General features: G+C 40.3%; 1 protein-coding gene across 1 annotated transcript in view; it reads right to left on the bottom strand.

The window, feature by feature from the left end:
- The window catches only part of LOC101172912 (glutamate receptor ionotropic, NMDA 2D), a 244735-nt gene that overhangs the window by 44103 nt on the left and 184996 nt on the right, over positions 1 to 15636 (bottom strand). Inside the window, exons 9-10 of the mRNA XM_011480970.3 lie at positions 14751 to 14919; positions 5180 to 5333 (exon numbers count right to left, since the gene is read on the bottom strand). Coding sequence (XP_011479272.2) covers positions 5180 to 5333; positions 14751 to 14919 — 323 coding nt within the window. The remainder of the gene's footprint in view (positions 1 to 5179; positions 5334 to 14750; positions 14920 to 15636) is intronic.

Genomic DNA, 15636 nt, shown 5'->3' with positions numbered 1-15636 from the left:
TTAAAATGGGAGCCACATTTTACTATCTCTAGACCTTGTTAAGTTAAAAATGAATTCTGGTCTGCAGGTTGATAACCTGCAAGAGAATATATAATATATACACTTTTAAATGAATTTCATGCATGTAATTTCAAACTAGTCAAAGCTAAATACTCAAGATAAATCAAGAAACAGGACACTGCAAACCTGAGGCATCTTTGGAGCTCACCAGAACATTCTCAGCCCTACATAGTGATGCATTGCTGACAAAGGATCCATCTGAACACACAAGTGCTGCCCCCTACTGAGGTTCCTTCTTCTTTATTTTTTTCCTCTGAATTAGTTTTTTATTTTTTGTTTTGAAAGGGGGGGGGGGGGGTCCTTACTGAGAAGGAGGGTCTTAGGATGCCCAGTTTAGTTTAGTCTGTTTAGTTAGGTTTAGCAATAATCTATCGTAGTGTATGACTGATTTCATGTTCTTAATTAACGCTGCACAGTGGTGCAGTGGTTAGCGCTCTTGCCTCACAGCAAGAAGACCCCCAGTTCAAGTCCCAGCTGGGGGAACTGAAACAGAACAGCAATGGGACCTTTCTGTTTGGATGCTCTCCCAGGGTCTGTGTGGGTTTTCTCTGACTCTGACTCTGGCTACCCCCAACATCCATTCAATTGGCAACTTTAAATTGTCCCTCTGGGTGTGTGTGTGATTGTGGCGACAGACTGGCTAACTGTCCAGGGTGTTCCCTGCCTTCGCCCACAAGTAGCTGGGATAGGATCTGGCAGCCCTGTGACTCTGATGGCAGAAGATGAATGAATGAACAGTATGAAGCCGATTGAGATGACTATTGTTGTAATATTGAGCTATATAAATACAATTGAAAGAATTACTTACCAAACAAAGAGAAAATTATAAAATGTGAACTCAAAAAAAGCATTTTTCTGTTTAAAAGACTACCATCTTGGTAAGGGCACCATAAAAAAGCCAAATCAGTGATGATGAAAATGTCTACAACTTAGGATGAATTTATTTTTATAGTTAAACTTATGTAGAACAAGAACATGTCTATTGCTTTCATCCCCAAGGCACATATCTGCAAAAGTGTAATTTGTTTTGAATGGTTAGGTGCTAATTATAATTAGGTTAGGTAGCACCTAACCATATATTTGAGATATATTTGAGATATATCTCAAATATATTTGAGGGAAAAAAACACACACACAGTAAAATGTTCGTAAAAATAGTTTGGGAAAGAATCTTTTTAATTTCAATATGCTTTTATAAAAGATCATCTTTGTCCTCCCTTCTGCTCCTCCACCAACACAGATCTGTATATGTAAATATTGAATGCAGTCCCCACTCTAGTCACCACACAGGACAAAATGGCCTTGGGAGCCTTCCGTCTCCATCCAGCCATGATGTGTTTCCAATTGTCTCCTAAATCTTAACTGACAGATGAATAAATGTACAACGGAGAGGATCAGCACTGTCAGGGGTTGATACTTGCTGCAGATTTGAGTTAGACGTACAAAGGAAATCGATGAGCTTCAACTGCAAGCTGACCTTCCAGGTTTGTAGGACACATTTCAGGATAAGCATCCCCTAAGACGGCATGCTTGGACTGAAGAAAATGCAACAGAAGTGACACCAACATCAAATATTTTATGAAAGAAACAAAGACGTGATGAAAGCATGCTGTAAAATAAGAGTGCAGTTATGCAGCTAATTATGTAAAACACCCAACAATGTAGAGATTTGTTTTACAATTCAAATCTACCCTGTCTGCAGCTGAATGTATGCAGAATTCTCACAGACAGCTTCCAAGCACAGATGGAGGGTTTAGGGAGTAATCGCCTGAGACGCTGCTCTGTGTTAACAAGTCATTTTTGCTAAAGGGTCTCCACTGCTGCATGCACACGGCATCATGTCAACCAGGCGGCGCGCAGATTAAAACATCTGAGAACATCTGAAATGCCCCAGTTGTTTTTTGCTTCAAACTATCCCCCCCCCCCCCCAAACTATTCTCCTCTGTTTTTTTTTGTTTTTTTCGTTGCATCAGTCTGAGTCCATCCTTTTTCCCAATCCTTTATTATTTTTATCAATTTCTCTTCTTCTTGAATTGAATTCTCACCATATTTAGTTTTCTTCATCTTACCAGTAAATAAATAGTCTTAAGGTAAGAAGATTTGTGCATTCAGAGTTGTTATCTGAGTTGAAGCCAGCTTATTTCAAAGCGGAGAAAATCTTGTTTTAAAGTTTGAGTTGGCAGCTTTGTGAAGACCCTCTTTTTATAACTGAAAAATGACTTCCCACATACTGCACAGCACTATATAAAATGTCAGGGCTGCTGGGCAACCTCATTATAAATGAGAGAATGAAAGGTTGATCACGCCGCACTGCCGCGTCACGTCATGTCACGCTGCTGCCACTTCAGGTGGGAGTCAGAAAAAAGCAGAGCTGAAATTCAGCTTTGTTTCCATAACAAAGGCACACGTCACCGTGGAAAACATGGTGAAAGATGGAGTGCACTGTTTTCTTCACTCCTCCATCATCTTCATCAAGAATTCAAGTCTGCAGACACTAACATTGTTGCTGAAAGTGCAACCCAAAGTTCTTAAGATGTGTCCCAAAAGTAAAAGTAAATTTACAATAATAATAAAAAATATATCCAAATACAAATAAAAATGAACTACAATAAAAAAAAACGGATGATCTTTAAAAGCACTGAAAGTAAATAGTTATCAGTTAATTTAGTGGCCTTTTGCGGTGATCAAATTGTAAATGTTGAAAAGCTGCTCAGATGACACTAGGTTCATACTTGTGTCAAACCACACAGGAATGCCGCCAATATTGTTTTATAGCGAAATATGAACAAAGCAAGATTCTGTCAAATATCCAGAGACTGCCACCATATATTTTTTTTCGAATGCATAAAATATTATTTGTTAAGTTCAAATTTCCAAAATCTCACTATCTCAAATGTTTGCATGTAAGGTGTTTTTAATGGTGGAAAAGATGGAAATCGAAAACCAGAAAAACTGATTTAATTAGTGGATGTCACTGTGTGGATAGAATATTCTATTCAGGCAATTTAACATGTTTTTTACAGAAATAACCCATTTTTTTTATTGGTTAGGAGAAATGTCATGCAGACGTAATCAGATTAGGAATAGTAAATTTTTGTCACAAAGTAATTTTGCACCAGGATTTCTGATTAAATAATATAATAAAACTGCTGCACAGTGATAAACTGTTCAAATGTGGGAAACTTTGTCTTTTCTTTTGTCCAGGACTGGACTTTAAGAGGTCTGCAGGTAGGTTTTGACATCTCATGGATGTTCTGAAGAGTCCTCATGCTACTTCACATTCATGAAATGAAGTGAGTGTTTACATCCTATCAGTGAAACCACCCAAAGGTTGAATTTTTTTACCCTGGTAGAAATCAATGAGGAGAGAGCAGATTTCGACAATTTCTTTTGCTGAAAACACCCTATTCATAGCTTTGGAAAGCAACTTAAATGTCAATAAAACTAGCAATTTAAGTCTAATTTTTTAAACCTATAGGTGCAAGTAAAAGCACAAAAAAGGTTTTCCCAAAGATTTACAGCAAAAACAACAAGGATCTCTATTCTTGAAGAGACAAAATCCCTCCTGAGGGAAATAATGAAATAACCTAGCGTTTAATTTGAAAAAAGACGTAAATTCATCTCTCATAATCCATCTTTGTATTTTTGAGGTTCGAGTTGGGTAGAGTGAGTGATTTCATCTATTGTTGGGGAGATTCTGAAAATGCTCCGATCTCTTCTTCCTGTTTTGATGATAAATGTCTCGTCTATTGCCTTTTATAAGGTCAAGTATGGTAGCATGGGAAACTATTATGGTAGCGTATATGCTTTTATTAAATTAGAGCCATCCCATGTTTCTAAATAAGCAATGTTGGATCAGCAACTTTGGGCCAAATAATCCTTGCAGATGCACAAATATTTCCCACAAATAGTTCAGTGTATTTAATCTAGTTTACAAAAGATGATCAAGTCATTGTTTGACAAACTTCCACTGCCTTTAATAGTCTGAAATAAAAAGAAACATTTTAAAACGAGAAAGGGAAGACAAATGGCTAAATTAAACACAATCACATTTTCTGCTTGCACTAATTCTTTGCCTGCAGGGGATCAAAACTGCTCTCTATCATTGTAGGGACATGGCATCCTGCTGTTTGACTGAATGTTATTCAACTTTGTTTTATTTATTTATTTATTCTATTATTAAATATTAGTGAAATCCGGTGCAGTTTGAAATGAAAAGAGTTTTTTTTTTTAGAGTCTGTCCTAAATCATGTTGATATTTCAGCTGAACCAATCCAGTTATTTTTCTTAATCTTGATGTGCCAAGTTCAACCCTAAAGCCTCTTCTTCTTGTAAACTCTCTAAAGTGGCTATAAAGAGGATTTAGAGAGATTTCCTTCACCTGCAGTAATGATGGCACACTAGTACTCATACAGTAGATGCTCTTACAGCTGCCAGAACACACACACCTGAGGAGAAAAATATAGTTAAACTTTTTAGTTTTAGAAAACATTCACCTCATTGTCTTATGTACTCTGTTTAGCTCTTTTTGGAATGTATGTTTATTTGTTTGTTTGTTTTTGGTGGAAAAGTCAAAAAGATGTGAAAAACGTTGAAGAATTTCAAGGAAAGACATGAAAATAAATAATAAATGAAAAAAAAAGGAGTGTTTAAAAAAAACAATAAAAGAAATAGCTGACCATGAGAAAGACATGCAACATTTTAGGATGATTAAAGACAGGGATGAGAATGTGTTGATATGTTCCAAAGGTCTGATGGGAAAAAGATGGAAGGACAACATTGGGGCTACTGGAACAGATGAGTCGCTGTGGCAACCTCTAAAGGAAGCAACTGAATAGACAAAGATGCAATAATGAATCTCATAACAACAAAATAAAATCTGCAGGAATTGATGACATTTAAACATCAAACATCTGTGATCTCTTTCTACAAGACTGCAGTTCTAAAATCAGCAAACCGCAAGTAAAGGTGGAGGATCTGAGCCTGGGGGGAGGGGGGCCAGAATAACCCTCCAGAATGACAGATGGCATATAAAAAAACACAATGCATGTCTTAAAAGGCAAGATTAGAAATTTCGGTGACAAATCAAACTCTGTAGTGGAGTTGTAAAACACCTCACCCAGGAACGCAGAGGGAGAAACTGTGCCATTACTGCGGGAAACCATGACGCTGATGCCGGTCTCCACGAACGGAACAGAGAACTCCACCACCTCCGACCGCTCCTCATTGATGGTGAGGGAGCCAATGGCCATGTCGGCTCTGTTGGAAACCACCTGGAGAGCGAAACAACCAAGACTTGGGTGAGATGGTAAACGTGCAACAAAGAAGAATGCATTTGTGGACTGAAACTTAAAAATGTATCTTTTCAAATAGCTCCCACTGGGAAACATTAGAGGAGCAGCTCATGTTAGATGTTTTGGAGATGAATATAGGGAAGCAAACTGAAGTGGTTTGGTCACATTGAGAGGAGGAACCATGATGACGTTAGAAAAGGGAAGCTGAGGTTGGAGAAACGTGGAAGAACATCAAAGATCAGAGAGGAAGTTCATGGATGTAGGAGGACAAGAGGGTCGTTAATGTGAACAAGGAGGAGGCAGAGGAGAAGGTTAGACGGAGGAGAATGATTCACTTTGGAGATCCCTCCCTAAAGGGAGCAACCAAAAGGAAAAGATTAAAACATTTCCCAAAACAAATATATCAAGTTACGCAACTAACATAATTACTCAAAAATTTACCAGACTCAACTGAAAACTTTATAAGATGAGTTAAAAAATGTCCTGAAGGCATGCCACGTACATTAATGCGAATACAATTTCTTTTTTTAAGCAAAATAAACATTTTTGTTTAATTGCTTTTTTATTGATTTGACATATTTACACTGAATAAATGTATGTTGTTAAAATTTAATTTCAATATGATGATGATGTAATGCCAAAAACAATACAAGGGACAAAAGAAATGAAATAAGACAGAAAAAGGTTGAAATTTTGAAATGAGAAAAACTCTAAAACAAATAAGATATGGCAATTAAGAGAATTGGGAAATTTAAAAGTGTAAAATATAGTGACCTTTAAAAATTTATAGCAACTAAATGAAGATAATTTTTGATGACAAAAATTACAATAATAAAATGAAATTTAAACTTTCACGAATTGACTCATTGTGTCAGGAACAGGAATAAACATGCAGAAGACCTGCAGACAGGTTTGACTTAAAAAAAAAACCTGTAAGACAAGTGAGAAATCAAATAGGGACAACATAGATGAAATGACAAGCATGAACTGAAAACCAGGGCAGCTGTGGGTAAAGTGAGACGATGACAGGAGAAAACTCCCAAAACATGACAAAAAACAGGAAAAAACTAAATAAATATAACTTCACATAGTTATTAATGTTATAAAGATGACAATAATAAAAAGTTAAAGTTCCATTTTGAAATAGCTTAGTTGACCAAAACAAGATAATATTGGCTAATTTCAAATTTTCTAATCGTTCTGCATTTTGGCAGTTTCTGCTCTTTATATTTAACTCTGACATAAAACACTTTATTCATTTTAAATCCCTTATTTGTATCTTTCAGCTTACACACCATCTTTTGGGCCAAGGCAGGATGGTGAGGGCAAAAATACAAAAACTATAACATTTCTTTAGAGCCAAAAAAACTAACAGCAAGAAAATAACTCATCCTCATCATTCTCCAGAACCAGGACATGTAAAAAGGTGGTATGGCAGCATACAAGTTCTGGTTCAAGTAGTGTTTCCTCATTGTGTTTCCTTAAGAACTGCTTTCTTTTTCGTGTGACCCCTCCCACAGCAGCAGTAATCCTGGATCAGGTGGTCAGCAGGTGAAGAAGTAAAAGGATTTGGAGCTCTGTCACGCTTTATCTTTCATGACTCAGAGGTCACAGGATGTCAGCTGAGGGACTCTGCAGGCTGGAGTACGCTGTCATTTCTCTGCTCTGACCCAAGCTCAGACTGTAGAGATAAAGCCTTTCAGCAGAAACCACCAAGATCCCTTTAACGCGTTCTTAAACGCGGTTTGTGTTGAAATCTTCAAAGCCTTTTTGGGACTTTGTTGTGTTTCTGCACCTCAGCAAAAGATTCAAGATTCAAGATTCAAAGGGTTTATTATCATATGCACAGTAAAGAAACGGGTTTCCCTGCACAATGAAATTCTTTCTTTGCTGTCTGCTCCGAATGCCCAAAAGTATAGAGGAAACAAAACAATTCACTCACATCATACACACAAAAACACAAGATGTCGAGTGGCTGTTGTAAAAGTGCAAATGTGCAAAAGTGACAATGACAGTAGCAGCAATTAGGATAAGCAAAGGTGCAGTTTGTTTTTTCCAGACTCCAGTCAGCTGTTAAGGAGTCTGATGGCAGAGGGAAAGAAAGAGTTCTTGAGTCTGGTGGTCCTGCACTTCACACTCCTGTACCTCCGTCCTGAGGGGAGGAGAGTGAACAGTCCTCGTTGCGGGTGGGTAGGGTCCTTGATGATGGAGGCAGCTCTCCTGCAGACCCTGCGTTTGTAGATGCTCTGCAGCGAGGGAAGAGGAGTCCTGGTGATCTTGGACGCAGTCTTTACCACTCTCTGCAGGCGTTTGCGGTCCGCAGCGGTAGAGCTGCCGTACCACACTGTGATGCAGCTGGTCAGGATGGACTCAACCATGCAGCTGTAGAAGTTGCTGAGGATCTTCGGGGACATGCCGAACCTCCTCAGCCTCCTCAGAAAGTACAGCCGCTGATGAGCTTTCTTCACCAGCTGTGACGTGTTTAGTGTCCAGGTGAGGTCCTGGCTGAGGTGGACCCCCAGATATCTGAAGCTGCTCACCCTCTCCACTTCCAGACCTCGGATAAGAAGCGGCTGATGAGGGTTCCTCCTCTCCTTCCTCATGTCCACTATCATCTCCTTTTGTCTTGTCGGTGTTGAGGGTGAGGTTGTTGTCCCCACACCATGTCACCAGACTGGCCACTTCCCTCCTGTAGGCTGCTTCGTCTCCGCCAGTGATGCGTCCTATCACAGCGGTGTCGTCGGCGAACTTCAGGATGATGTTGTCCTTGTGAGAGGCCCCACAGTCATGGGTGAACAGGGTGTCGAGGATTGGGCTGAGAACACAGCCCTGTGGTGTGCCAGTGTTTGTGATGATGCTGGCTGAAGTCCTGTTCCCTATTCTGACAGACTGAGGCCTGCCAGTCAAAAAGTCCAGGAGCCAGTCACAGATGATGGGATGTATTCCAAGGGAGAACAGTTTGTGGGTGAGCTTGTGGGGAACAACCATGTTGAAAGCAGAACTGTAGTCAATAAAGAGCATCCTGATGTAGGAGTCTTTATTCTCCAGGTGTGAGAGGGAGGTGTGCAGTGCTGCAGCGATGGCGTCTGAGGTGGACCTGTTGGGCCGGTATGCGTACTGCAGGGGGTCTAGTGTGTCTGGAATGCTGCTCTGGATGTGGGTCAGCATCACCCTCTCAAAGCACTTCATAATGATCGGAGTGAGTGCTACTGGCCTGTAGTCATTCAGGCAGGTGGGAGGGCTCTTCTTGGGGAGGGGAACAATGGTTGTGGTCTTGAAGCAGGAGGGGACCACTCTTTGGCTGAGGGACAGGTTGAATATGGAGGTGAGAATGTCTGTCAGCTCGTTAGCACATGCTCTGAGAGCTCGTCCAGGAATGTTGTCCGGACCGGTTGCCTTGCGGGTGTTGATCCTCCTCAGGGCTTTGTTTACCTGGGCTGATGAGACGACTGGTGGGGGTGAGGGGGGTGTAATTGTCCAAGAGTATAATGGTCCCTCCGTGTGGGGGGTGGACGTCTCAAAGCGGGTGTAGAATGCATTGAGCTCGTCGGGCAGGCTGTCTGCAGCACTGATGGTGCTGGTGCTGCTTCTGTAGTCTGTGATGTGCTGCAGGCCCCTCCACATGCGGCCAGAGTCAGCAGTAGAATAGAAGCCATCCAGCTTCTCTCTGTACTGCCTCTTTGCTGCTGTGATGGCCTTTCTCAGGCCGTACTTCGCAGCTTTGTACTCGGACTCATTGCCAGATGTAAATGCAGTGGAGCGAGCACGCAGCATGTGATGTACATGGCTGTTTATCCAGGGCTTCTGATTAGGAAACTTCCTGACTTGGATGGTGGGCACAATGTTCTCCACACAAGTGCTGATGTATCCAGTCACATAGTCAGCATAATCCTGTATGCTGACAGAAGAGTCCTCCAGAGTGGCTGCAGCTTTGAACACATCCCAGTCTGTTGTCATGAAACAGTCCTGCAATGTGCTCTCAGTCTCAGGGGTCCAGAGCTGAACCTGTTTGGTGACTGGATTAGATTGTTTGAGTCTTTGTCTGTAGGCTGGGTACAGAAACAAAGAGATGTGGTCCGAGTGTCCAAAGTGGGGGCGGGGTGCGGCCCTGTATGCACCCTTTATGTTTGTGTAATCATGGTCCAAGATGTTCTTGTCACGAGTGGGAATGTTAACATGCTGGTAATATCTGGGAAATACGGTCCGGAGATTGGACTGATTAAAGTCGCCCGCAGCAATAAAAACAGCTGCAGCATCGGGGTGAGCCGTCTCTAGAGCGCTGATGACGTCATATAGCTCGCCGAGAGCCGCTGCAGTGTTGGCTCGCGGGGGAATGTAAACAGCAGCTAAAAACACGGCTGTAAACTCCCTTGGCAGGTAGTAGGGACGGCACTTTAGCAACAAAAACTCCACATCAGGCGAACAGTGCTGGTGAACAGTCCGTACGTCCCCACACCACGTGTTGTTGATAAACACACACACGCCGCCCCCCTTCGCTTTACCGGAGGCTGCTGTCCGGTCTCCCCGATGAATGGAGTGCGTCTGTAGCTGCAGAGCGGAATCTGGGACGTTTTCCGAGAGCCACGTTTCGGTGAAGATCAGAGCGCAGCACTCTCGTATTTCCCGCTGTGTCGTCGTCCTGGCTCTTAGTTCGTCCAGTTTGTTGTCCAGAGACCGGACGTTCACGTTGGCTAGCAGGAGGCTGGGTAGCGGGGGTCGGGTTGCACGGGCTTTTAGCCGAGCGTGGAGCCCCCCCCCCCCCCCCCCCCCTCTTCCCTCTCTTGCGGCGCCGTCTCTGAAGCACTCTCCTCGGGTCAGCTGGTTCGCAGGAGGCCGGCGCGCCGGGGGCATCCCGATGGCTGTGGCGGCGGTGGTCATTAGGGCGCACAATGAATTGCAGGTCCGGAGGTATAAATCCGTTAAATCCAATATGATGCAGGTCTGCAATGTTAAGCAGTGTCTGCCTGTTGTATGCCAGTCCTGCATGGCATCTGTGCAGCGCAGTAAACACAATAAATACGCAAAAAATAACAAAAAGCCGGCATTCTGGAGCAGAAAAGAACTGGTTGACTGAACTAACTTAGATGTGTTTTTGCTTCCCTTTTTATTCCTAATCTTACATAATTACACTAAATTACAAAGAAAGTTTCAGAAAATTGCCATCATTAAGTGAATATTTTTATTTTTCAAAGGGTCTTTACCACATATAGAAAATAATTGTTTTAGTCAGTTTTTACCCCACAGTCTTACAGCTCCTTTAGTCCTTAAGTCAGATCTGGCTGAACAATCAGAAAATTGCAGAAAAACAACCATGTGGAGATGGGCCACATGTGTTTTGGATGGTTTTGGGATGCATAGTGCTTTCAATTCAGAAATTTAATGAAGACACTTCAATCAAAGAGTTACTCTAGAGCCCTCACTGCACCGGTGGCAAGAGGACCTCTTGGATTTGTTCTAAAGATATGAGCCTTTCTTCTTCTTATTGTTGCTTACAAGGTAATACCAATACATTTGGTCTTCTTTGTGAGACAAGAGGGTCCAAATGTGCAACAAATCAAGAAAAACAACCACACACCAACCAGGCAAGTGAAGGTAACATGAAATACATGAACTTTAAATGAGAATCAATGAGTGCATTTTTTGCTACTGAATGTTGCAGGTCAATAACATTTTTCTTTTTTAAATGCAACCATGTGGATGTGTGGGAGTTGCATATATTTACGTAAAAACAGCGTGGATGAAAATGAGCTCAGGGTCCAAAAGTCTAACTAGAATAGATCCTCAAGATGAATCCAAGAGTTTGTGATGTAACAAGCTGCAGTATTCTGGTAAGGAAATGATGCCGCAGCAGACATGTAGAACTGTCATAAAACAGAAGTCTGCAAGTGACTGAATCTTCTGCTGAAAAAAAATATCAGCGCAGAATTTTAAAGATCCCACAAAAAATCATGTCATAAAGTCATCTGCAGCAAAGCATAGATAATTCCAGAACCCATAAACTCTCAGATGAGACTGGACAGGTAATTAAATTTCCTGACCAAAAATCAGTGCTAAAAACAATCAAATGCTTTAGTCGTAGCCCTATAATCACTTGAAATTCATAAAATGCAGCATTGAATGTTTAGATCAGTTTTGCAGTACCATTTTTTGTCATATGCCTAATTTTGAAGGAAGTTTCAAACTAAAACAGACATCAAGCACTTGTGAAAATCTCAATAACTCAAAGGAAAAAAGCATTCATGCTGACATGGCAAAAATAAAATGTCATGTGAAGGTAGCTGATGCCACAAACTAGGAACAGTGATTGAAAAAGTTGAGTCTCCTCTGATTTTTAGCTTCATCTTTGAAACAGTCAAAACTGACCTCATAGTGAGAATAAAGGAGAGTACAGGCAAACAATCTATAACCTTTTTAAATAATTTTGACTGCAAAAGATATTCCTTTTTGGATAATTAAACCAAAAAAATCTTTTTTTTTTACATCACAGGTCATTAAGTTTAAAGGTAACTGTCCATTTTAACATCGATGGTCAACAACTGTGGATTTTATAGCTTATTACCCACCTTCAAAAATGTTCATGCTCTTTATGCTGCTTCATGGTATTACCCCCCCCCCCCTTCTGTAATCACCCTCCTATCCCCCTCTCTCTAACATCCCTCTCTCTTCTTCCCTCCTTTCTTTCTCCGTCCGGTCCAACACAAAAGATTTTAGAATATGATTAAAAAGAATAAAGTTTGGCTTAGATTACAAAAGGGGTTTATTCAGACAAACCTCTGGTCTGGCAGAAGACTCATAACCCCTGTTGTTAAAGTAAAATATGTCCAACACAAGAGGCCTTCAGCTCTCATCTGTTTGTTCGGCTGTTGGACAGGACAAGTTAAAAGTTTGTTTGTGTTTGATTTCTGAGCCAGTTCCAAGGCTTCATCCCTTTATATTAAAAATAATACAATCAGTTAAATTCCTAAAGACATTTTTCCATCACATCAAGAAAACAAGCAAAGTGACAACATTGACATCTGACACAAATTTCATATTTTATCTCGTTTTAGCTCATCATATTAAACTAAAAAAAAAGATTAATTTATATCAGATAACAAAGAAATATAGTTAACTATAATGAATAATCAACTCATTTATCAGCTCTTTTTTGTTTTTACTTGTCTTGTCCAACAGCTGAGCAAACAGATGAGAGCTGAAAGCCTCTTCTGTTGGACATATTTTACTTTAACAATAAGGATTATGAATCTTTTGACACACTAGATGTATATTTGAATTAACCCCTTTTGTAATTTAGGCTACACTTTATTCATCTTACTTATATTTGTAACAATTTTTTGTTGCACAGGACGGAAAGAAAAGGGGGGAAGAAGAGAGAGGGATGTTAGAAAAAATGTCTAAGGTGACAAAGTCAAGATTTTTGGAAAAGCTCTAAAAATGAAAATGCTGCAGGGATCTGATGAGATGCAGTCACAGAGACAACCCTTGATTGTCAGGATCAAACAATCCTAAATAAGAGTTTGATTTCTTTAAATGGGTCATTTCAGATTTCTGAATGAAGCGTGTTCATTGCAGCAAAGACTTCTCACTAAGTGACTGACATGGAGGTACTGATGTGGAAAAAAAAAGGTTTAAGGATAAAGTGTAAAATGCAGCGTTTACATCAAAGACATGAAAAGAGCCACTTTTTCTATGTTCCTGTCTGATGCAAGTAATCAGCACGGGTAAGGACACACGCTTTGTTCCTCCCCCAGCTGGCCCAGAGCACATTTGTTTGTCTGACACTATAATTAAGAAACTTAATGAAAGACTGAGAGAGGCTGGACAGGAAGCAGCAAGGGACGCACAGAGAAGGAGGCATCCATATCCCAGAACACAGAACTCTTAAGTACTGTGCAGATGGATGCTAAACAGATGCAAATATTAAGTCCTCCACATATTTGTGGACAAATACCTATCGCTCCACATCTCTTAATAAGACGTTTTGGATGATGCTCTGCCAATGTTGAGGCCAGTTCTTTATTGAACATCTCCCAAAGACCTTTTTTTGAGTTACTTTTCAGAGGGGGAACCCACCGTACTTTGTAAGCAAAGAACTGAATCTGGAGGAACACGTTAAGAATCATCTCATCAGCAAACTTCTAACCAATGAACCACTTTCCACTTTAAGAAGCAGATTTACAGTCCACAAGTCCAAATTCCTACTTAGGTTTGGTCACAAATTTAATGTCCATGAAGAAGAATGGACAAGCACACCTTCATTGTTATTTGTCTGTAAATAATAAACTGCACCCACTGCTCTCTGGTTTAAATTTTCTTTGGTTTGGTTCTTCTTTGCTATGAAATATACAGTATTTCTTTAACAATCCATTTATTTTTAAAATGTTGTGGAGAGATTATTTCTAAGCATCACGTCAGACAGACCTATTAATTTCACAGAGAGAATGCTAGGACAAACAATTTAGAGTTGGACTTTTTAGATTTTGTTAATTGGGATAATGTAGAATTGTAGAAAAGTTTAACTTTTCATAACCTTTACAGGCTTTATCAGAATTACTTAAAATTCATTTATCCACAGTCTTTAATTAAATCAATTACCTGACCAATCAGCTGTCACCAAATGATGACAAAAAAGTTGTGTCTCCAGTTCCTTCAGGGCCCACACTGGTCTGGTTTTCAGGGAAACTCCCAACAGAATGCCATGTTAAAACGTTTCACTTGTTAAAAACCCTAAGTGGATTAGTTCGGTGCGTAAAAAATGCATGAACTGTCTGAGGTCAGAACAAGGCTGCCTCTTTTTTTTTTGCGAATGTGCTTAAAGATCTTTGCGCCGCACCTTTATTTCTTAAAATATACCAACACCATCTTTGAACTGGACCTTTTGTCAATCACACATACATGACTATTTTTACTAAAAAATCCTAGTGTGTTTTTAGCTAGCTTTAAAATTGTTTCTTCTTCCCAATGGCGATTTACAGCACACAGCAGTGGATGCAGTTTGTGTTTTCATATGTCACAACGGGGTTTTTTAATTAGCCAGGAGTGCTAGAAGAATAGTAGGCTTGCAGGTGCTGAGTTTGTGTTTGAAACAAACTGCATAAGCCTAAAACTGTCTGCGGAATAGGTCTGCCTTTTTATCATCATTTGCTGTAGGGAGGAAAATAACTGAATAATAATGTATAACAAGTACTTTTGGAAAAAGTTTGCATCAAACTGGTGTTGAAGAAAGTGGGTGGGGCATCAGCAAACATGTAATAAATCAAGGAAACCTATAAGAAGCAAAATAGTTTACAAACATAAATAATGTTAGTGCACCAACATAAAATAGTAGCTTTAGATTAAAAACACATGATATTCCCTTTTAAGATCTAATTTTTGAAGTGACCACGAGAGCCTCACCTCGCCGACCATGCCGTTCCACTCCCCGTCAATGTTCTTCCCATGCCGGCCGTTTGTCACCAGGTAAAGATCGTAGGTGAAGCCTACAATCTTGGCCAGACGTTTCAACACATCAATGCAGAACCCTTTGCAGCAGTGCTTCATGGGAGTTGCTCCCTCCACCACCAAACTTGAAGAGAAAAGATATGAGATAAAGGACACAAAACCTGGAGGGGGTTGGTGGGTGACAGAGGAGGAAGGCAGGGAATTATTGCAGAGGGCTTGAGTGGATCGATACTGATGTGGTGTTTAGAGAGGCAATGCTTGACAGCTCAGAAAGAAAAAAGAAAAAAAAAGAAAAAACAACTAATGCATCATTACAAAGACACTGTCTAAAAGAAAGAAACTACCCTAAAACGCTTTGTGTATTTGAGGCTTTGGGTGACACAATACATTAGCAGGTTGCACAAACTGGAATCCAAGGACGTTTAGATGACCATCAGTCAAGTGGCTGCAGTGTCCTTCATCACGTAAACACTGGAAGTGGCCATTTGAGGGGCCTTCAGACACTAAGCCATGGAAACCTCTTGGCTGTGTAACCTAGCAACGTGGCCTACATGCCTGGCAAACAGCTCCAACGGGAGTCAAAAGGAGGCCAAGAATGAACTTCTTATTTGAAAAACCCAAATATACCCATTTTTTTTATTTGTATAGGTCTATTTCAAGAACTAAAAACAGCTTATTAAACGTTTAAAGATTGCAACAAAAATATATCACAACCAGTTCCAGATATTCAGTCATACATTGATTAGAAATAAAAAATACAAAGGTAGAAGAAGAAAAATGCTATATTTTTGTGCAATTTTACTTAGACTGAGTCAAAATAAAATAACTGGATCAAACTGAT

The sequence above is a fragment of the Oryzias latipes genome, chromosome 11 (assembly GCF_002234675.1).
Source record: "Oryzias latipes chromosome 11, ASM223467v1".
Classification (NCBI taxonomy): domain Eukaryota; kingdom Metazoa; phylum Chordata; class Actinopteri; order Beloniformes; family Adrianichthyidae; genus Oryzias; species Oryzias latipes.
The sequence above is the reverse complement of the archived record's forward strand: the minus strand, read 5'-3'. Positions and strand labels throughout refer to the sequence as shown.